We start from the raw sequence: 22,786 nt of genomic DNA, 5'->3' as shown, positions 1-22,786 counted from the left end.
TTCCACAGGGAAGGTCTGAGGGTGGAAGTCTGGATGGCATCTGATTCAAATTTCTCCATGAAAATATTGGCTATCACTGGTGACAAGGGGGATCCCATGGGGGTACCCTCATTTTGTTTGTAGAAGGAGCCATTCCAAGTAAAGTCGGTATTGTTGAGGCAGTGCCTAACCAGTGCAGGTGTATCGGGGTCTAGTCCATGTTGGACCAAATTTTCAATTATTTCAATGGTATCAGGTACTGGGACCTTGGTGAACAAAGAGACCACATCGAAGCTGACAAGGATATCGTACAACGTCTTTGACCATAGAGACCAATTGGGCTGAGTTAAGTACTGCTGAGGCAGTCTTGCCAGTGAAAGGCAGCAAGGTATCTGACAGAAAACGGGCCAGTCTATAGGTAGCGGAGTTGATCGTGGATACGATGGGTCATAGTGGGGTGCCTTCTTTATGAATCTTGGGAAGACCATAGAATCTAGGGGGTCTTGCAGCAGAAGGTTTTAGGGAGGGACGTTTAGTTGGGTCGATTAGGGAGGTCGAACTTGTGATGATCTTGTTGGTTTTTATCGTTAGGCTATTGGTCGGGTCATTTTTAATTTTTGAGTAACTTCCATCGTTGAGCAGATTCTGGATTTTGCTGTTGTATGAATCTTTATCAATAATTACAGTAGCGTTGCCTTTATCGGCTGAGAGGATGACTATATCACTTCTGTTTTTTAAATTTGCGAGTTCAGAGCGTTCATTTTTGCTGATGTTACTAATGGGTTTCTTAGCATTCTTAAGAATAGTGGCTATTTCAGCTCTCGCAACGTCTGCTTGGATGTGTCCCACGCCTTTGAGGGCTACATCGACCTGAGCGATGATATCATCTACTGGTATGTGTTTTGGGGTGACAGCAAAATTCAGTCCCCTAGCCAGTACTGTTTTCAGATTGTCCAAGCGTCAGATTGTCCAAGCGTATTGTTGTCTTCATATCATGAGACATATAATCCATCTGGAACTCTTACACAGCAGTGAATCACCCTGTGTGTTCAACAACTCTGCCTTTGGTGTGCAGTTTCTTGGTCTTCCCTCACCCTTCCGATTAGCACGGTTGGCTACGTACGGTGTAAAATAAGTTAAACATACAAATTATTTTGCTTCTGCATTCACGTTTATCAGTAATACTTTGACCTTAGAGGGAATATATTTTACACAGGTAGGAAATTAGCCAAAGAGAAACCCCAATATTTCACCAAAATTAGCATTTCAATGTGCACAATTCAGTATGGGCAAAAATGCAGGTCCTGCTGTTCCAACAGCGCAAGGCTGGCTGGCTCCTACTGTGAGTGAACTTTAAAAAAAATGCAATTCCCAGCACATGTGCCTGATGCTAAATTCCCACATTGCGGAGACAAGTTCGTGGCTGGCTCGTTGGTCTAGGGGTATGATTCTCGCTTAGGGTGCGAGAGGTCCCGGGTTCAAATCCCGGACGAGCCCTTTTTCAATTTTTTAGCTATTTTTATAAGATCCTAATAATTCAGGAATTGCACAGCCACATAAGTGCTGTGAAGTGTATGCTAATCTCATGTTTTGCACACAGCTGATACAATATTGTGAATTGCTTTATACATATTTTTCATATGTCATCAACTTTAAAAAAAGTTATATTCTTTAACTTGTTTTTTATGTTGTTTTCCGTAGGGTTTTAATTTTCTTAAGCACACTTGTGTGAAGCCTTGAGAAGGCTTGCCACACTGCCACGTGTGACATTTTACACTGCTCCCACCCTCAATACTGCCCCCTGTAGGTTAAGGTAAACAATTGCGAAACAGAGCAGGCGCAACGTGGCAGCATTAAGTGCATTCCTTGTATGGCTGGAGTCAGCTGGCTCGTTGGTCTAGGGGTATGATTCTCGCTTTGGGTGCGAGAGGTCCCGGGTTCAAATCCCGGACGAGCCCATTAATTTTTTTTAGTGATTAACTTACGCACATCCCCAGAGATGTTCAGCATTGTTAAAACAGGCTAAATGTACGCGTCGTTTGGTCCGTAAAAAATAAGTTCATAAAAAAGAGAGCCATATAAAATGTAAAAGTAAGAGATTGTTTTTTGGTACGCGTTGTAGTTTGTGACCACATGCTGACTTTCTCGCTCACATAGGCTTCACATATGGGAGGCAAACTCAGCTGGCTCGTTGGTCTAGGGGTATGATTCTCGCTTAGGGTGCGAGAGGTCCCGGGTTCAAATCCCGGACGAGCCCAGGCTTTTATTATTTTGTGTGGGAAAAGGCAAAATATTATTACGTACAGGTAAATAGTTTAATTGTCACATGAAACTATTTGATATACCGTGCTGAACTTGATGATGTTTTCCCAGAAATGTTATCACCTTTTTCAACTTAACGATTCTCTTCCCCCCCCTCTCAGAAATGCCATGATGTGTTTCAGTTCTTACGTTTGTTAAGTTTAAACGTCTAAAATGTTGACAAGTCTTATACAGTTGTTACTTATTAATCACTCACTAAAACTTATTCACCCAGTCTTAAGATTATAATTGTTTTAAACTCGTTCTCCAGCAGATGGCATCATTGCACCATGGATTACGCTCTAACGTTGCAAAGGCTTTAAAGCGCCTTTAATGTTTCAAGATTGTCCAATCAAATTGATTTGCAACGACCTATCCGACCGATTTCAAATTGTCTCCGTCGATAATGGACCATCGCAGAGGACCCCGCATTACTGAGGGAGTTCCTCGCGACTCTGTACGCCAACACTCTTGCTGACCCGTCCCATGCTGGCACACCTGTGAACAAAGAGCTTCATTACTCTTTGGTTCTATTGGGTAAAGTCACGTAGGTATTTTTTACCTAGCAGTCACGAAAGCTTTAAATCTAGAAAAGAGCTTTCATTCCTGCTTTCACGACAAATATCCAGAATACAGTTATTCTTCTCTCGATCTAACTCCCCTAAAAAAAAACCCCTGTATTATGAGCTTCATAGCTTATCGGATTCCCTCCTCCTGCCGTCGAAATGAAAGATTCTGATTCCGAATCTAAGCATCTCCAATCTGCACTCTACAACAGGACCAAGGGAGTTTTTGGCATCAAAAACTCCCTTGGTGCTGAAACAGTGAAGGAAATTTATTGAAAATACAAAGTATGCAAGCAAATGGGCCCCCCAAATACTATCAATGTAATCTACTCATCAATGTACATATAATAATTCCATTTATATAGCGGCTTTTCATCAAGGATCTCAAAGCGCTGTACAGGACACAGCAGCAGCAGACACTCAGCATCAAAATAATTATAAATACATTTTAAGAATCCATTTACTAACTTAATTAAACGTTTAACAAGCGCGAGCGTATGAATAGGGTTGAAGACGCATTTTTAAAATGTCCACGGACTCGCAGAGACCCCTCGTGGGAATTGCGTTCCAGAGCCTTGGGACTACACGGGGTTAAAAATCTCGGTCACCAATCGACCGAAGTCTCGGCCCGGGGATGCAGAGAAGATCTGCATCCCCGCATCGTAGGGACCTTGAGGGGGACACATGGGTGCAGCACGTCAGTGATGTGAGCAGGCAGAACGGTCCTTCGCCGACGGTGCGTGACGATCGCCCCGCTTGGCGTCCACCAGGTTCAACTACTGGGCGAGCGGAGGGCTGAACCCGACGGGGTTCCACCTGGTGAACATCGCGCTGCACTCCGTCGTCTCGGCTCTGCTCTACGACGTCTGCTGCCTGCTGGTCGGGTGGCGCGGGTCCCGCGGATCGCCGGCGTGTCGCACGGCGCTGCTCGCCTCCGTCATGTTCGCCGTGCACCCCGTGCACGCGGAGAGCGTGAGTCCCTGTGCGTGTCCACGCGTGCGCAACAAGACGAAGATCCTCTGCATAGACTTTAACGGACAGGCTGTCGAGGAGGGGCGATTGCTGTTCTAGTGTAGCGGCAGTAGCAGCTGTCAAACTAAAAACTATTGTAACAATTTTTAAAAAAATTTTTACCAGGTAAGACCCACTGAGCTGTATAGCTCTTTGTCAGAAGCGACCTGGCTAGCACAAAGTATAAAACAACGAAGTGGCTTGTCAAGTGAAAATCCATAGCAGCCAAATGCTCTAAATGTATGTTTCTAAATGTGGAGGGGGAAAAAAACCAGAGGACCTGGAGAAAAATGCACAGGAGCACGGTGAGAACATGCGAACTCCAAACATAGGGCGTCGGTGGTGGTCGTGGTTGGACTCACGCCCCCCCGTATTCCAGGCGAGGTAGTTAACATCTCACCACCGTGGCACGTATGAGGGCCGGCACGGCACACGAGGGGGTGGGTGGGTGTTCAACGCCACGCCTGGCCGCCTTTGTTTACACCACAGATACCCAGGTACTCATGAAAAGCTGAGTCGACCTAATGGAGGCCCAGGACCGGTTCAAATATTTTGCCAGTGAGAGGATATTACGCTAGCTTACCGGTACAGCTGAAGAACAATTGACGCATCCAAATGTTACGATTCCATACGCCATTTTTCTTCACATTATCTCAAACATTTTTCGGGAAAATCCAGGAAGTTTACAGTACAATCGAGGAAGACAGAAAGCGTAGCAATGTCATTACAGGGTTTTCCCCCTTTTTTCTGGCAACAAAACTGAAACTTTTTTTTACGAGGATTCATGCCTGCATTAACCACAATACCTGCAGTTATGATCTCACTTTTGGCGTCATCTGGTCGAGCACCAATTGGGTGGAGGCTCAAAAGAAAGCCGTCCCTTGGTGTGGACCAATCAGTTTCAAGGACAATGCATCATATATTATCATAGTATGTTTTTTTGTTTGCATTTTGACTGCAGGTATTGTGGTTAATGCAGACATGAATCCTTGTAAAAAAGTTTCAGTTTTGTTGCCAGAAAAATGGGGGAAAACCATATTATTATATTTTGGTACTGGCAAAGGAGGTCTAATGACGTAGCAATGTCGTAAGCAATGTTGTAAGTTTTATAATATCGCAAGTAATGCCGAGTAAACAAGAGCGCTACAATGCTGGGCGCTGGTAACGTTGCGATAAATCTTACGAGTGGAAAGGATCGCTCGTGAGTTGTTCGTAATTGAAAATAAGTATAGTAACGTATTGGATAACATAATCAATAATGAATATCATTAACATTGGCTGGTGCAGTGGGAGTGATGATGTCTTTCCCAAACAACATTGCGCGAGTGAGAGTCATGATCTCACTTTGACGCCACAATTAACTTTTAAGTCACTAACCCTTATCTCTTGCGACGTTTATGATCAGAATGAAATCGCTGCTGGTTTGGGCAGATTTGTCACATAAAAAAAAGATTTGTTGAAATTTGTTTGAATATGCATGCAATGTGCAGTCCCACCCCTAAAGGGATGCTTGCAAGAAGGGGCTTACCAGTTGGCTCGTTGGTCTAGGGGTATGATTCTCGCTTTGTAGAAGTCCTGGGTTCAAATCCCGGACCAGCCCATTACTTTTGGCTGATATATCATTTTATCCATAATATAGGTTTTTGGGTTAAACCGTAAATATATTTAACGGTAAATATGTGTTTTTTTATTATAGGTAAATATGTCTACGATTAAATATATGTAGGATCTTACCCAAAAAACTATGTTATGGATAATATTGGTGGCAAAAGCCTGATGAAACTTAGTACAGTCGACCCTATAAGTTACTTGTGCATATCAAGGTCTCTATTGTATGCTGAAAGTGTAAAAAAAAAATCAGGATTTATTATCTGGACACTATTGCACTGTTTGTGACGACACATCTCTCTGCTTTGGTTTCTTAGCCTCGGGCACTTTCGCCGAAGCGTAAGAATCTGAACTCTTATTGAATACTCATCTAGGGGTATGATTCTCGCTTTGGGTGCGAGAGGTCCCGGGTTCAAATCCCGGACGAGCCCAATCACTTTTTTTACTTATTTTGTGTGCTATGAAGAAGTGCCGTTGCCTGAAACGTCGGCTGTTTTTTATATACTTTTCTATTGAGTTGTGTTGTATTTTGTTGTGCTTGTGCTCCCCTGCCAACGCAGCGTCAGCACATTGTTTTTATTTGATAATTTGTGGTGAATTACACCACAATCTGGATTTTAATATTACATACTTCACCACACTGGTCAGTGTTGGGTTGATGAAGAGGGTGGGGAGGGTGGCAGACCAGGGTCTTAACCTCACTTACAACTGATGCTTGCGCGGGCACACTTTTCGTGATGTCAGCTTCACCGCATTCGTCACACCCAAGCAAACCAACTTGCATCTTGCGAAATGCCAAGTCAGCGGATATTTCCGGGTGCCACGACTTAAAAGGTTGCTCGTTCATAACGTTGATACGCTGGCTCGTTGGTCTAGGGGTATGATTCTCGCTTTGGGTGCGAGAGGTCCCGGGTTCAAATCCCGGACGAGCCCAAGGTTTTTATATTTTAATATAAGCGAGAAACTTGCTTGTACTTGGGCACCCAGTTTCATTGATGGTGTGTTTACCCAGTTTTCAACCCGGATTGTGCCTTGGGTCAGCTTTTTCTACCCTGAGCTATATAAACACGTCTAAGACGGAACTTATTAAAGTAAAGATCTCAACACATTGGTCAGTTGTATGTTCATTGTGATCGTGCGCCACTGCCAATGATGCCATCGCCAATTTTTTTTTTCAATGAAAGGATTCCGTGTCACCATCTCAACCAAATGCAGGATGGGCAAAATGAGGCAGTGCTGTTGTAACGATGCAGAGCTGGCTGCTGCTTTAAGGGGTTTACTCTTGTGGTTGTTTCAACAGCCGCCACATGTGCCTGGTGCTGTACGCTCACATTGTGGACACGTGACTGTGTGTGTGTCTGACCAAATAAGGTGAAAGTAGAGATTAAATGTGATGGGTTTTTTGTGCAGTCAATAGTGACCAGGCTGATACCATCAACTTCTGACACTTGAACCAAGTGAATGATGATGGTCTAGGGTTATGATTCTCACTTAGGGTCTGAAAGGTTAAAATCCCGGGTGAAACCAGGAAAAATAAACTTTTGTGATTTTTTTTACCTATTTCCAAATAACGTTAAGTTATAAACAATGTACAGTAAATTGCATTGCTGTTATATTGATGTTATATTTTGTAATATTGAAGGCTGTAACGTATACAAATTTAATGAAAATCCAAAATGAACAATGTTTTGCTATGAGTTTTTAACTTTGCTTAATTTAACAATGCTAGTGATGTTTCTTGCACGGTGATCAAATACATTTTATTATTTTAAATTCCCAATGCTTGAATGCAGCCAAATAAGGTGACAGTAGTGATTAAATGTGATGGGTTTTTTTGTGCAGGCAATAGTGACCAGGCTGATACCATCAACTTGTGACACCCGGGAAACCAATTAAATGATAATGTGTGGTTACCCAGATTAAAACTCAGATTTTCAATGGTGCATGGTCAATGCTTTTATTCCAAGCCACCACCTACGAAACAGAACATTTTAAGTAAATACCAGTTGGTATCTCAACCGAATTAGTGTTTTAGTTCGGTTGAGTCAAGGCAAAAGCAAGCATTGCTGTTCTAGCAAAGAAAAGTTTAAAGAATGTGAACTTTCCTTTTCAAGAGCCAGCCACATCTGCCTGATGCTGTAGCCTCACATTGTGGACACGTGGCTCTATGTGTGTGGTTGGCTCGTTGGTCTAGGGGTATGATTCTCGCTTAGGGTGCGAGAGGTCCCGGGTTCAAATCCCGGACGAGCCCGGAAACATTTTTATTAATCGAATTATTATTCCTGTTCTGACAGCAGTAGCGCGAGCCGGCAATTGCAGCGCTGCGCCTCTAACTTTTTATTTCACCGTTCATGTTTAAAATCTAAAAGTCAGGGTTGGTTTCCCGAGAGATGGTTTCACAAATGAAGCGCGTACACTCTTTGCACCGTTTGCTCAGGCATACTTGTGTAGTGATGTCACCGTCAAGCATTATTATTCTCACGAAAGGCCACGAATAACCTGAACTTTAAAAAAAAATGCTGATCAAAAATATAAACTCTGGTTGGCTCGGGGTATGATTATCGCTTCGGGTGCGAGAGGGTGCCAGTTAAATCCCGGATGAACCCCAGGGATGCATCTTTTTTCGCTACGAATTTTATATGTTTCACCATACAGTACGTTATGTCACCTAACGTTGTGAATAATGTTCTTTGCATTGTAGGTAAATACATCATCATTGAACCTCCTTTGCCAGTACCAAAATATAATAATAGGGTTTTCCTCCTTTTTTCTGGCAACAAAAAGATTCATGTCTGCATTAACCACAATACCTGCAGTCAAAATGCAAACAAAAAACACATTCTGATAAAATGCATTGGCCTTCAAACTGATTGGTCCACACCAGAGACGGCTTTCTTTAGAGCCTAGTCTCAAACGGTGCAAGACCAGATGACGCCAAAAGGCGTACAACTCAAAGACAATGCCACTGATAATTGGTTTTTCACCCTTTTATCTGGCAACAAAACTGACACCTTTTTTTACAAGGAGTCATGTTTACATTGACCACAATACCTGCGGTCGGAACGCAAACAAAAAACATAACTCTCACAATGTATACAGTGCATACAACAACTCTGATAATGTATACAGTGCATACATTATCAGAGTTGTTGTTTTTTGTTTGCGTTCCGACCGCAGGTATTGTGGTCAATGTAAACATGACTCCTTGTAAAAAAAAGGTGTCAGTTTTGTTGCCAGATAAAAGGGTAAAAAAACAATTATCATATTTTGTTACTGGCAAATGAGGTTTCCAATGGTGACAATGCCACTATCAAAGTAACGAGGGCTCGGAGCTAAGCATCTACATCATTGGACCTCTTTTGCAAGTACCAAAATATAATAATAGGGTTTTCCCCCTTTTTTCTGGCAACAAAACTGAAACCCTTTTTTTACGAGGGTTCATGTCTGCATTAACCACAATACTTGCAGTCATCTTGTCGAGCACCAATTGAGACTAGGCTCAAAAGAAAGCCGTCTCTGGTGTGGACCAATGAGTTTGAAGGACAATGCATATATTATCATAGTGTGTTTTTTTGTTTGCATTTTGACTGCAGGTATTGTGGTTAATGCAGTAACATGAATCCTCGTAAAAAAAGGTTTCAGTTTTGTTGCCAGAAAAAAAACGGGAAAAACCCTATTATTAGGTAAATACATTTAATGTAAAACATTTCCACGATCAAAGCTGGAATGTGTCCAAATTTAGCGAAATTTCCAAATTGCCAATGTTTTTTTTTTCCCCCACAGTCTCTTTAGTGACCAGAGTGATACCATTTCCTTGCAACCTCGTTGCGTTGGTCTCGGGGAATGATTCTTGATTTGGTTGTGAGAGGTTCTTGTTTCGAGACCCACCCAGCATGGGGGGGTTTTTTTCCCACTTATATGTTAACAAGAAACTCGCTGCGCTGGAGAACCCCCAGTTAAAATTCACGGTGTGTTTACCCTGAATTTCCACCCAGGATTTCGCGTTTGGGCCAGCTCAACGCGTTTCACCCGAAGCTGTGTAAACACTTCCACTACCGAACTTATTGAAGTGAAAATCTCAACACATTGGTCAATTTCGATTTAAAGCTTTCGTGACTGCAATGATTCATCTTCTTTGGTTCTTTCGGTAAAGTCACGTAGAATGAGAATAAAATAATAAATTGATAAAATAAAATAACACAATATTCTCACGACGTTTCGGCCACAACACAAGCGGCCTTCATCAGGTGAAGGGACGAGACTGGTCAATGTGTTTGTTAGTTGTGGTTATGCACCACTGCCAATGGCGGCATGACTTCAGTATGTTATTTGTTTAAATGCGCGAATGTTGAACTTCTTTCGCACCGTACGTAGCCACCCGCGCTAATCCGAGGTGCGGGCGGGGGGGGAGGACAACAAACGAAACACGAAAATAAGTTCGAACGAAATAAATTTTCAATCTGGATTTAAGAATACAAAGCTCCGGCGACCTCCTGATATCGGAAGGAAGAGCGTTCCAGACGGACGCAGGAGCGCGTGTGAAAGCGCGCGGTGCGGTGACCGCCGTCTTTGTTCGATGGCGAGCAGCCAAAGTCCACTGTGAAATGCAACATCGGCAAAGGAGGCGGCGGTGTTGTAACGATGCAAGGCTGGCTCTCGCTTTATTTAAGGGGCCGTCCATAAATGACGTCACGCACCTGGGGGGGGGGGGGGGGTGGTCAGACATTTGTGACGATGTGTGACGAAGGGGGGGGGGTTGTTTGAGAAATGTGACGTCACATAAAAATGCGCAACTTTAAATAAATATAGACAACACGTTCTATTTAATTAAATCGACTTTTTAATAAATGTTTTCTCCTACAACATTAGAGTGCAGCGCCACATTAAATACGCACTACAATGACAATAGTTTCAAGCGATTTGAAGCATAAAAAAGTGATTTGAAGCATGTTTTATATATTTTTTGTGGGGGGGGGGGCAGAGCTTTGTGACGTCATATTTGAGGAGGGGGGGGTCTGACTTTTTGTGACGTCGTGTGACGAAGGAGGAGGGGGTTCAAAAATCGTCCAAAATCGCGTGACGTCAATTAAGGACGGCCCTCAAGGGGTTCAACTTTCTGTTTCGTTTCTTATAACCTCACATTGTGGACAAGTTGGTGATCGTGTGTGGCTGGCTCGTTGGTCTAGGGGTATGATTCTCGCTTAGGGTGCGAGAGGTCCCGGGTTCAAATCCCGGACGAGCCCTGGAGCATTATTATTTTAACGAAAATTTCTTCCATTTCTGACAGCTTTGGCGTGAGCTGGCAATTGCAGGGCTGCGCCTCTATTTTGTTTTTAATTCCTGTTAATTGTTTAAAAGGTAAAAGTCAGGGTTCGTTTCTCGAGAGATGGTTTGACATTACAGTACGTGCACTCGTTGCGCTGTTTGTTCAGGCATACATTTGTAGTGATGTCACCTTCAGGTTTTATTATTCTCACGAAAGCCCACGAATTACCTGAACTTTGCTAAATGCCGAGTTTGCCCCTCATAAAAGGCGGCTTGATCACACATGTCAGGAACTGGCTCGTTGGTCTAGGGGTATGATTCTCGCTTTGGGTGCGAGAGGTCCCGGGTTCAAATCCCGGACGAGCCCTGCATTTTATTTTTTATTGCATTGCAATCTTGATATTCAGAAATCAACATTATAACTTGTTTACTCCCTTCTGTGAAACGCGTGTTTAACTGTTTGTTATATAATAATGCCCGGCGTTTCACTCCACGTGCTGGTAGCTTCTTCAGGAACAGGATGCAGTTCTCCAAGTATGTTCTCCGTACAGCACAATCGTAATAACCAACGCAGTAGTGTTGCAACGACTGGTTCAGTGTGGTCCAAGTAACACGTTAGGTTGTTTCCTGTCTTTTTTGTGTACACGTGGCTCACATACAGAGTTGATTGCCACGTGGCGTTTTGGGCTCTTAGTCTGGGCTGTGGTTCTCACTGCGAGTGTGAGAGTAATGCCAATAGTTTAAATCCCGGATGAGCCAACATTTCAGTTTATTTTTGTTGTACCGTTAAAATTGGCATTGGCGGTGCTATCGTAGCATTTGTGACCGTGAATTTAACGTTGCTTTGCGTTCACATCACAAATCTATTGCAGATCGAGTAACTTAAATACTCCGCATTGCCACGTACACAATAAAACATTTGCCTGTCATGCAGCACTGCATTCACACGTGTCCTGCATGTGCAATGACCTGCCTTCCATCTTTGCATCATATTCATGGAGCGTCGGGACTGATGTTGAAGAGCGACAGTTGATTTCGCAACCGACGCTAGTCCATTGTGTTCGAGGAATCTTAAACTAACCACGGTGTGCCGACACTCCACGAGTATGCCTCTTTGTTGAGCTGGTAGCAGAAATGGCACGCAAAGTGGCCTCTGGCTGGCATTGCTGCGGCGTATTCGTCAAAAACAAATGTGTCTATATATATAAAACACGTGGTGCTTTCGACAGTAGCTATGAATCGTAGCACATGACACGGTGAATAATCCCACTGTTGCCATGAAATCGGCGGCTCCATCACTGGCCACGCGCGTCTCATTGGTCACCTATGTCACGTACGTTGAAAGGATTTCAACAGCGTCACAGTGGATTTGCACAATGAGCTCTCCGATCCATTAGATTGCTCACCACTGCCATTGCAGGTCGCTATATATAGAGAGAAAATCTTACATTGTTGCGCGTTGTGTCTTGAAGCTGCTGTGACGCACGCAACGTGAACACGCGTCCGTGCGTTCCGGAGCATTGACACGTACACGGGCAGTGCAAGACGTGCTTCAAACGCAGTCGCGCCGAGTTTGACTCCGGGCCATGGCTGACATCGGTGGCGAGTGGAGCGACATCTGCGTCGGATTGTGTTATGACGGATTGAAACAAACGCACACGCAAGGATAGTGTCCTAGTGCTGTTGTTGTTGTGACGCTTTGACACAAACGCACACGCGCGGTACCTGTCCATGCATTGTGATGCATTGACACAAATGCACGCGGTTACTGTATCGCGCGCTTTCACATGCGCCTCTGCGGCCGTCTGGAACGCTCTTCCTTCTGATATTCGGAAGCCACTGGAGCTATGCGCTTTTAAATCATCATCTAGATTGACAAACTCATTTATTTCGAACTGCTTTTTTGTGTTCACTTTGTAAACGTAGGCAACCGATTCGCACGGTCGCCTACGACAGGTGCGAAAGAAGTTCAACATACGCAGCGTGCACACACGCGTGCACGGTGCGTGTCCGTGCATTGTGTCGTGACGAAGCGTGCGCGTCCCGCGTTGTGCCGTCGTCCTGCCCCAGGTCGCCGGCGTCGTCGGTCGCGCCGACCTGCTGTGCGCCCTCTTCTTCTTCCTCTCCTTCATCAGCTACGCGGCGGCGTTCACCGGTGAGCCGACCGTGACCGCGCGTTACATCACAGCTAGGCGACGCCGTATGCCGGTGTACCGAGCGTTACTGCGCGTTGCGAGCCGGCGATGCACCGACTGATCGAGCGAGCGAGCGACACAAAACAAATACGAAAAGCCACCACTTTTTATTCACGTAACAGTTAACCGCAAGGGTAGGTCCATAACAGCAACCCGGTGGAACAACGCTGTCATCGGATCGTCTTAGCGACAGCTATCGCGCAACGACCGCTCCCTGTCTCCCCCTCCCACACAGGCTCGGAGCACGGGGCCGCGAGTGTTTCCGCGACGTGGATCGTGCTGTCGGTGACACTGAGCGCCGTAGCCACTCTCTGCAAGGAGCAGGGCGTCACCGTCATCGTGAGTATCCGAGCCCTCCCGCCGAGCACGGCTCGGCTACGTGCGGCGCGAAGGACGTTCAACGTACGTACACCGAGCAGCGTTTCAATCGGTCAATCGATCGGTCTTCATAAACGCGTGCCACCATCGCCCTCGATGGCACATTGCAGCGGAACGGGAGCGGTACAGGGGGCACGCGGAGCGAGCAGGGGTGAAAAGAGAAACCCGTCACGACCTCAGCGGCTAACGCCGACCGAGCAGAGTAAATTGCAACCCCGCGCGCAACAAGCGGCGTAAGAAAGTTAAAAGTAGTGAACAAAGTACGGCGAGGTTTCAGAGTACGCGGGCTCAGAGTAGGCACACCCGCTCGTACGCGACCGACCCCGATTCGTACTCACGCTTTGGGTGACTCGGACTTTCGCTACACCCACAGGGGGGAAGGAAGCGGGGAGTCACATCGCCCCCGCCCCCCCCCCCCTGCCATCACGCGCACGTGGATTTGAGGGCGTGCGACCGTATCGCCCGCACAAGAAACGAAATCTCTAAGTATTCAAATCCAGTGTAAATAATATATAGCGTTAATAATAATATAGTGTTAATAATAATAATATCGTGTTTATAATTTCTAGTCTTAATAATATGGTGTTATTAATATAGTGTTAATAATAAAACTTATGTAGTGTTAATAATATAGTGTTCTATCTGATCTGAATGCTACCGATGATTAGTGAATTATTTACTGTAAAGGCCTGTACTTGATTAAACTTTTATGTTTATTAACATACATTTTGTATACTCTCTTATATAGTAGTGTATAGTGTAGTGTATAGTAGTAGTGTATACATTGTATATCTACACTCGTATAGGCCAACTTCAACTTGCGCGAAATCGCGTTGACGCAGGGGCACACGGAACCTAACCCCCGCCGCGTACTCTGAGACCTTACTCTTATTTTGACATTTTATGGGAAACAGGGGCGTAGCCAGGATTTTGACTTTGGGGGGGCTGACTTCAATATTCTGAGATATCCAGTGTAATGTTTTCCAATGGGCGCCACAAATGTATAAAACAAATTTTATTGGATTTGAACGCGGAGTTTATTAATAGGTCGGAGCCGCTGACGTGGCTAATAAGTTCGATAAGTTCGAAAGGCTGCCGCTCAAGCAGCCTGCAGGGCAGCACAAGGTGGCAGCACGAGGTGACAGCCTGCAGGGCAGCACACAAGGTGGCAGCCTGCAGGGCAGCACAAAGTGGCAGCAAAAGGTGGCAGCCTGCAGGGCAGCACACAAGGTGGCAGCCTGCAGGGCAGCACGAGGTGGCAGCACGAGGTGGCAGCCTGCAGGGCAGCACGAGGTGGCAGCCTGCAGCATTTTGCAACAGCCGGATATCCGGTTATCCCGATTACCGACTTTCCCAAAATTTCAGGGGGGGCTGAGCCCCCCCCCAGCCCCCCCTGTGGCTCCGCCCCTGATGGGAAGGCAACGTCTGAATGAGACGCATCTTGCACAGACCACGGACTTCGTTTCCCCGGAATCCGACCGGCTCTGCACCCCCAGAATCCTCTCTTGTCACTCTGCAAATTTGTTTCTGTCTCTGCCTGCCTGCCTGTCTGCGTGCGTCTCTCTCTGTCTCTCCGTCTCTCGTTCTTGCATCTTCGCACCGGTGCCTTGTCGCCGTCTGTCTGTACCTCCACGTTTGTGGGCTTGTCTGTGTCTCTCTCAAATCTGTTCAATCACGGGGGGAAGAACGCCATCGTAACAGAAGAAAATAGCGAAGGGTCGGAGAACCGCAGGCTTCAAACAACGCGCAAAAACGTGTACTGTCAGTTTTCGCGATCAATAATTATCCATAATAGAGGTTTTTGGGTTAGATCGCGTAAATATAAATGTGTCCTTAAACCACCCACCACCCGACACGGCCAATTATGAAGGTTTGTCACGTAAACAAAGCGTGCCAATTCGTCACTAGTACACCGCTCACCGATTGAGTGTTGCAGAGTAAAACCCACGAAAACATTTACAATTCGAGTTCCGTGACGTTTCACCGGTAATGACGACCAGCATCATCAGGCGATAGCACAGAGTTGTGGAGAAATCCTTCTCCCTGTTTCGGTCTTAAATAGACGGAAGGGATAAATGTGAAGTAGTCACTTGCGAGCCAATCAGGTGTGAAGACCAGAGTGTGTTGGGGGCGGGGGGGGGTTAATGTATTCACATAGCTGTCAGCCCATACGGTTTACCCCGTATTCTTGTACAGGGAAATTGGGTTTTCAGGTGCATACGGCATACAGCCGTTTCAATATGGGCAAAAGATCGGCATTATTTAGGTATGAGAGTGTGTGGGTGAGTGTGTCGGTGGGTGTGTGGGTAAGTGTGTGGGTGAGATGAGTAGGTGGGGTGAGTGTGTGGGTAAGTGTGTGGGTGAATGTGTGGGTGGGTAAGTGTGTGGGTGAGTGTGTGTGGGTGAGTGTGTGGGTGGGTAAGTGTGTGGGTGGGTAAGTGTGTGGGTGAGTGAGTGTGTGGGTGAGTATGTGGATGGGTAAGTGTGTGGGTGAGTGAGTGTGTGGGTGAGTGTGTGGGTGAGTGTGTGGGTGGGAAAGTGTGTGGGTGGGTAAGTGTGTGGGTGGGTAAGTGTGTGGGTGAGTATGTGGATGGGTAAGTGTGTGGGTGAGTGAGTGTGTGGGTGAGTGTGTGGGTAAGTGTGTGGGTGAATGTGTGGGTGGGTAAGTGTGTGGGCGAGTGTGTGTGGGTAAGTGTGTGGGTGAATGTGTGGGTGGGTAAGTGTGTGGGTGAGTGAGTGTGTGGGTGAGTATGTGGATGGGTAAGTGTGTGGGTGAGTGAGTGTGTGGGTGAGTGTGTGGGTGGGTAAGTGTGTGGGTGGGTAAGTGTGTGGGTGAGTGTGTGGGTGGGTGTGCCTTAGCTGTCAACCCACACGGTTTATAATTATACCCCATATTCTTGTGCAGGAAATTGAGTTTTCAGGTCCATACGGCGTCCAGCCGTTTCAATACGGGCAAAAAAATAATTGTCTATTTGTTTGTGTTTCTCCCTTGTGATGGGGACTTTGTAGGATGAACGTTGAAATTTATACGGGGCACGGGGTGACCAGTAAGGTCTGAGTTGCTCAGTAATAAGGTAGGACGCTGGTAAGGGGTTGACAGGTATGTATTCATGTAACTCCATTGTAACGTGCACTGTACAATGAAGCACTCAAGGCCTTTGTGCGTTATGCAAAAAAAAACATCCATCAGCAGTTCCTGAATAAGGAAGAAGTGCACCGTGGTCCTGGCGTCTCACACGGGTCACCGTGAAAATAAATGCACTTCTCCGGGAGCCGATGATGTGTCTCTCTGCGTAACGCACAGAGGCTCCAGTACCTCTCCGTTCTCTCCCACTCTCTCTCTCTCTGTGTCCCTATGCATTTTTCCCGTCACCCGCGTGATCTCGTGACTGATGGCGACGGTACGGGAAGGCCTTCATCTCGCAGTGCATAGATCGTGGATGATGATGATGATAATATAGTAGTAGTCAGCACGATTTCGTTTTGTGACGTTGTTGGAGAATTCACTCATTTTCTCGAATAAAACAGTTGGCATTCCACCTGTCATAACAGCTCTGCGTGGCAGAGGGCACTCTTCTTCCATTATACGTTTCATTCAACCCAGTCTTTGTGACGTCGTCATCATGATCATTCCCGCTCTATCTGCTGCTGGATTAAAGCCTCGCGGGCATGCTCCCACCTTTGGCCGTCGTTCCACTCCCATCATTGTCTGCTTCTCGCCGCAGCGTAACGATGGCGTCATGGCCAAGTCCAATTTATTTGTTCTCGTTCAAATTCCATTTGCTAACAAAGCGACCCTTCCCCGCTCTCCATTGCCTCTATATATCACCACATTGACCCGGGCCTGCCCTCACCATCCTCATCATCATCATCGTCCGTGCTCCGTCCACTGCTGAATGAAGGCCTTGGCCATGCTCGCTCATTTATGCCGAAACGACGGATCGTAACCGCGCGTCGATTCGTCGGTCGAAATCGGTTCTCACAATCGCAAGCCGCGCGTGGGAGTCGATGATTTGCAACGTAAGCGCGTCCGCACGTCGAACTTCTTTCGATCCGCACGTGGAACAACCGTGCGTAATCGGAGGCGCAAATGTACCGCGTACAAAAGTCGTATGCAAAAATTGCATGCAAATTATCTGCGCGAATTTTTACGGCCGGATTGGCAGTTCACGCGTTGGCGGGGTAAAGTGTGGGTGTGCTAACCGCTCGTCCTTCCGGGATGACTGGCCCGGCGTAGAAGAGAAGACCAAGTACCCTCCATCAGAGGGTACTCGACCTCCTCTTGCGACGGCGGTCGCGTCGAGTGACCCGCGTGAACCTGCGCACCACTCCGAAGCTCCGCGCCTCCGATGAGCACGGTTCGGCTATGTACTGTGCGAAAGAATTTCGAGGCGCGTACGTACGTGCGAACGTCAGCGGACCACTGAAGGCTCGAGCCAATAACCGGCTGCGCCTTTTTGCCTGCGCGCAAACGCGAGGAGGTCTCCGGCCGGAGTGCGATCTGTGCGTCCCTGCCTGCGTGGGCTTTTAAAGAGCGCTCCGAGTCCCGTCCCGCAATGCGAGAGCGAGGCGACTGTGACCATTTGGACAAAATTGTGAAGCAGAAGCCCAGTGGGAAGAGGCGGGGGGGGGGGGCGGGGAAAGTCTTGAGGCTCAGTGAGGATTTCGTGAATCCATCTGTTACGTGGTGCTTGTTGGAGAGATTTATATGTTTAATAGTTTTTAAAGCAACTCAACGCGAAGCCCGGTGTATAAAAAAACGATCACAGCACCAAGCGAGAACACAAATCCCGGCTTGTTAGAGATATTTCATACGCAGCGGAGTGCGGTGGTTGTCCCCACGTATGCGTTGGGGATTTGTCCTCCTGAACGCCAAACACCCATGAGCGGAAATGGCCAAACATCCGAGGGCAGGACTCTCCTAACAATCGAGTTGAGACTCCCTATCTCTCCGAAATGTCTTATTCATATTCAAAACCTAGATCAGGATACCATCACGTGGGCAACATCATCGATGCCAAGCAGCCCAACGCAAGACTCTCCTCGAGAGAATGTTACGGCTCAGTGAGGGGATCCTGGACAAACGCTTTGCAATGCTGTTAATGTATTATTTGTATCGAACATCACATATATATGAGAAGAGGTTTTCCCCTTTTTTTCTGGCAACAAAACAGCTGTGTTAAGATGTTAAAACACCAAACTGAAACATTTTACACAGAATCATGTCTGCATTAACCACAATGCTTGTGGTCAGAATGCAAATAAAAAAAACGTACTCTGATAATATATGATTCATTGTCTTTGAAACTGATTGGTCCACACCAGAGACAGCTTTCTTTTGAGCCTCGTCTCAAAAAGGTGTTAGACCAGAGGAGGCCAAAAGGCGTCAGACAGCACAAAGACAAATGCCACTATCGGAGTAATGAGAGTTCGGGATGAGCAGCCACATCATGGGACCTCACATCACATCACCTGTGTATTTCCTTTCTGCACGTGCTTTCAAAAGTATAGAATATGCAAAGTGCCGTCGTACGTTGCAGCACCCTCCGTTGCTCGCTGGCACAATTTTGCACGACACTGGGATAGATGCCTTGGGCCAGAGCTTCGGCGGGTTCATCGCATCAATTTTTCCGCTGTCCACGTGGCACATTTGTGACTAACGCATGACTCCCGCGATCCTTAGCTCCGAACGCCAACCGCGCGCGCGGACACGCAAATGATTTGCACGTAGAAATAAATAAATACAAATTCACGTTGATTTAACTATGACTCGACCTGTATCCGGGCAACGTATTAACGTTCGCGATTTCGTTTCTGTCGCGATATTCTACGTCTGTGCGAATGCTGTTGTCGCTGCTGCTGCTGCTGCGTCGATTTCGGTTCAAGCGTGATGATGCGCCATGTGTAACGGCAGAGTTAACGATGGGCGATGTTACCTTGCTCCTGCGGTCGGTCGCACGTGTGTGCGTGCGAGCGAGCATCCGTGTCTGCGTGTGTGTGGTGGGGGGGGGGTGTTGGCACTGCGTGGCGGCCAGTGCCGGATGAAGATAGTGCGGGGCCTGTAACAATGTTATAAAGGGGCCTTAAATAAAAAAAAACACACGTAAATATTAATACACGCATTTTTTTACTTACACAGTTCAGTAATTGTTTTTTTTATTTGCTATACAGCTAGATAATACGACAAATCGCTAACCTTAAACACCCGGTCGTTCATAAAAGTCGAAGGCGGTATAGTACTATAGTAATAGAGCAAGTGCAGAATCACCGAACCGGAATTGATAGCTTGAACGCGTTTAGCGTGGGGCCCTTGAAAGTGCGGGGCCCGTAGATACTACATATGTGGCTACTACTACATGTGTAGCTACTACTACATGTGTAGCTACTACTACATGTGTAGCTACTACACATGTAGCTACTACACATGTAGCTACTACACATGTAGCTACTACACCTGTAGCTACTACACGTGTAGCTACTACACCTGTAGCTACTACACATGTAGCTACTACACATGTAGCTACTACACCTGTAGCTACTACACGTGTAGCTACTACACATGTAGCTACTACACATGTAGCTACTACTACATGTGTAGCTACTACTACATGTGTAGCTACTACTACACATGTAGCTACTACACATGTAGCTACTACACCTGTAGCTACTACACGTGTAGCTACTACACCTGTAGCTACTACACATGTAGCTACTACACATGTAGCTACTACACGTGTAGCTACTACACATGTAGCTACTACACATGTAGCTACTACTACATGTGTAGCTACTACTACATATGTAGCTACTACACATGTAGCTACTACACGTGTAGCTACTACACGTGTAACTACTACTACATGTGTAGCTACTACACATGTAGCTACTACACATGTAGCTACTACTACATGTGTAGCTTCTACACATGTAGCTACTACACATGTAGCTACTACTACATGTGTAGCTACTACACATGTAGCTACTACACATGTAGCTACTACACATGTAGCTACTACTACATGTGTAGCTTCTACACATGTAGCTACTACACATGTAGCTACTACTACATGTGTAGCTACTACATATGTAGCTACTACACGTGTACATAGCTACTTGTGCTACTGGGATAATCCGGCACTGATGGTGGCATCTGTGGTTCCACAATCGTAAGCGTCATTACCACTGTAATTGTTTGCGACGAACACGGTGGGTGGTTTCTCTCGTTAAAATATTTCTCTTCCGCGCGCAAATAAATTTAATTTGAACGCTAAATTTGGTTAAATTCGTAATTCGGCTAAACGCCCCCGTCCAAAATTGAAAACATCGGTTTGACTGCAATGCGACAATTATTGTTTTCCCATACAACAACAATAACAATTTACATTTGCCAAGGCTAATTTCCTTCCGTAGGTCCCATTGCGCCCGCATATGCAGAGCGGGTGGGAAAGTGAAGGGATTTCAGTGGTAGCTCTGTGATATCCGCTTCCATGATATCCAGGAAGGGTTGCACAGCTCTGCGAGAGATCCGAATGGGGTGGACACTTTGTCTCATAGCATGAGGCTGGTAGGACAATCGGAATAAAACTTGAGAGAACATTTAAAAAAAAACGCAGGAAACATTTTGCATCGTCCGCGTATAAACAGCACTTCTCCGTCTTTCCGCGCGTGCACACATTTTTCGCTAAACTGCAAATGAATCAGTTTAACATGTAGTGCGCATCGCGTGAATATAAATGTGCCGTTAAACCCGCCACCACCCGACACAACCAATAAATTACAACCAGCATCATCAGGTGGACAATATTATGTACGTACATGTTTTGTGCAGAGAGAGGGAATTGTGAGCACACCACGCCTATTCAGTGCCGGATTAAGCTAGTGCGGGGCCTGTAGCATATGTTATAAAGGGGCCCTAAATAAATAAAAAAAGATAAATATTAAAAACACTAATGTTTAACTTGCACAGTAAAGTAATTGTAGTTTTTCATTTGCTATACAGCCAGATAATACGACAAATCGCTAATCTTAAACACCCCGGTCGTTCATGAAAAGTTGAAGGCGGTATAGCACTATAGTAATGGAGCAAGTGCAGAATCACTGAACCGGAATTTCTAGCTTGAAAGCATTTAGCGCGGTGCCCTTGAAAGTGATGGGGCCCGTAGCAGATGTAGCGACTGTTGCCACGAGGATTATCCGGCATTGAGTATATTCTTGGTTCCCTGCGTTGGCTTCCAGTAAAAATACAGGAGCGAGTTTTTTTTTTAAGTTATTGTATTGGCCTTCCGAGGCCCTAACAGGGTTTAAGCTCGACTGCATCTGGGTGGATCTGCTCAAACCGTGTACAGTGGTACCCCCGGAGTTCGAACTTAATTCGTTCCAGAAGGCCATTCCAACACCCGATTTGTTCGAGTTCTGGTGCGTTCGATCTCCGAGGTTTCTCCTGTACCTCGGTACGGCAACTTCTATCCACCAAATCCGGGCACCTGAGCGAACCCAAGGATAAATCTTCTTTCAATGGGCCAATCTTTTGGAGAGCGCCTCGCCCCAGTCCGTTAGGGACACTCCTCCGTCAGTCGGGGTTTGAAAACCGCGTTGTCCTCCAGACCGCTGTCCTCCAGACAGTCTCGTACCCTTCACCTGATGAAGGCCGGCTTGTGTTGTGGCCGAAACGTCGTGAGAATATTATTGTGTTATTTTATTTTATCAATTTATTATTTTATTCGCATTCTACGTGACTTTACCGAAAGAACCAAAGAAGATGAATCCTTGCAGTCACGAAAGCTTTAAATCGAAATTTATTTCTATATTCTTTGGGGTCTTTCGCGTTTATTTCCTCTTGCGTATCCGTCTGCGTAAAGGAGGTTGGGTTGATTTCCTCTTAGTTTTAATGTTGATGGGGGGGGTTTTTGTTTGTTTGTTACTGTGATTCTGTTGTAAAGCGCTGTGAGGCCTTGTGTGAACGGCGCTAGATATATACAGCATAAAAAAACGGAGTTTTATTCACTTACTGACGTGTCTCTCCAATGCTGTTGTAATCGCGTTATCGGTGCCGCAGCCACAATTGGTTCAATGCCCACTGTGCATGAAATGCCAAGTGCACACACTAAAAGGATGTTTGCTCAACAGCTTTAGCATCTGGCTCGTTGGTCTAGGGGTATGATTCTCGCTTTGGGTGCGAGAGGTCCCGGGTTCAAATCCCGAACGAGCCCTTGGTATTTTTTTTCTTTAAATTTAGTCATTAATTCACGTCGCATTCTTGCTTTGAAGGTTAAGCACTGTACAGTGAAACTCATTGACATTTGGGGGTGCACTTGGACAGAATGTTGTTTTGCACTTTTATCCATGAAATGAACGCGGGTGTGTGCAGCTCGTTGTCAATCCACTGCTGGATGAAGGTCTGCTCAGTGCTCTGCCAGGCTTAGGCATTTAACACGTAGGCTCTCGCGACCGCTGTGCTGTACGTATATGTATGTTGAACTTCTT

At 46.0% G+C, this 22,786-nt stretch overlaps 1 protein-coding gene and 8 non-coding genes across 10 annotated transcripts in view; all 9 read left to right on the top strand.

Annotated features, from left to right (window-relative positions):
• TMTC4 (transmembrane O-mannosyltransferase targeting cadherins 4) overlaps positions 1-22,786 on the top strand; it is a 60,838-nt gene that overhangs the window by 16,398 nt on the left and 21,654 nt on the right. For both annotated transcript variants that reach the window (XM_076054084.1, XM_032977933.2), the window contains exons 4-6: positions 3,617-3,818; positions 12,801-12,885; positions 13,161-13,264. In XM_076054084.1, coding sequence (XP_075910199.1) covers positions 3,617-3,818; positions 12,801-12,885; positions 13,161-13,264 — 391 coding nt within the window. The remainder of the gene's footprint in view (positions 1-3,616; positions 3,819-12,800; positions 12,886-13,160; positions 13,265-22,786) is intronic.
• TRNAP-AGG (transfer RNA proline (anticodon AGG)) lies at positions 1,405-1,476 on the top strand. Its single transcript has one exon. It is a non-coding gene; the product is annotated as a tRNA-Pro (tRNA).
• On the top strand, positions 1,866-1,937 carry TRNAP-UGG (transfer RNA proline (anticodon UGG)). Its single transcript has one exon. It is a non-coding gene; the product is annotated as a tRNA-Pro (tRNA).
• Positions 2,165-2,236, top strand: TRNAP-AGG (transfer RNA proline (anticodon AGG)). The gene has a single exon. It is a non-coding gene; the product is annotated as a tRNA-Pro (tRNA).
• On the top strand, positions 6,327-6,398 carry TRNAP-UGG (transfer RNA proline (anticodon UGG)). The gene has a single exon. It is a non-coding gene; the product is annotated as a tRNA-Pro (tRNA).
• Positions 7,645-7,716, top strand: TRNAP-AGG (transfer RNA proline (anticodon AGG)). The gene has a single exon. It is a non-coding gene; the product is annotated as a tRNA-Pro (tRNA).
• On the top strand, positions 10,637-10,708 carry TRNAP-AGG (transfer RNA proline (anticodon AGG)). Its single transcript has one exon. It is a non-coding gene; the product is annotated as a tRNA-Pro (tRNA).
• On the top strand, positions 11,026-11,097 carry TRNAP-UGG (transfer RNA proline (anticodon UGG)). The gene has a single exon. It is a non-coding gene; the product is annotated as a tRNA-Pro (tRNA).
• Positions 22,441-22,512, top strand: TRNAP-UGG (transfer RNA proline (anticodon UGG)). Its single transcript has one exon. It is a non-coding gene; the product is annotated as a tRNA-Pro (tRNA).

The sequence above is a fragment of the Petromyzon marinus genome, chromosome 64 (assembly GCF_048934315.1).
Source record: "Petromyzon marinus isolate PM22_M1 ecotype Great Lakes invasive population chromosome 64, UKy_Petmar_22M1.pri1.0, whole genome shotgun sequence".
Lineage (NCBI taxonomy): Eukaryota > Metazoa > Chordata > Hyperoartia > Petromyzontiformes > Petromyzontidae > Petromyzon > Petromyzon marinus.
The sequence above is the reverse complement of the archived record's forward strand: the minus strand, read 5'-3'. Positions and strand labels throughout refer to the sequence as shown.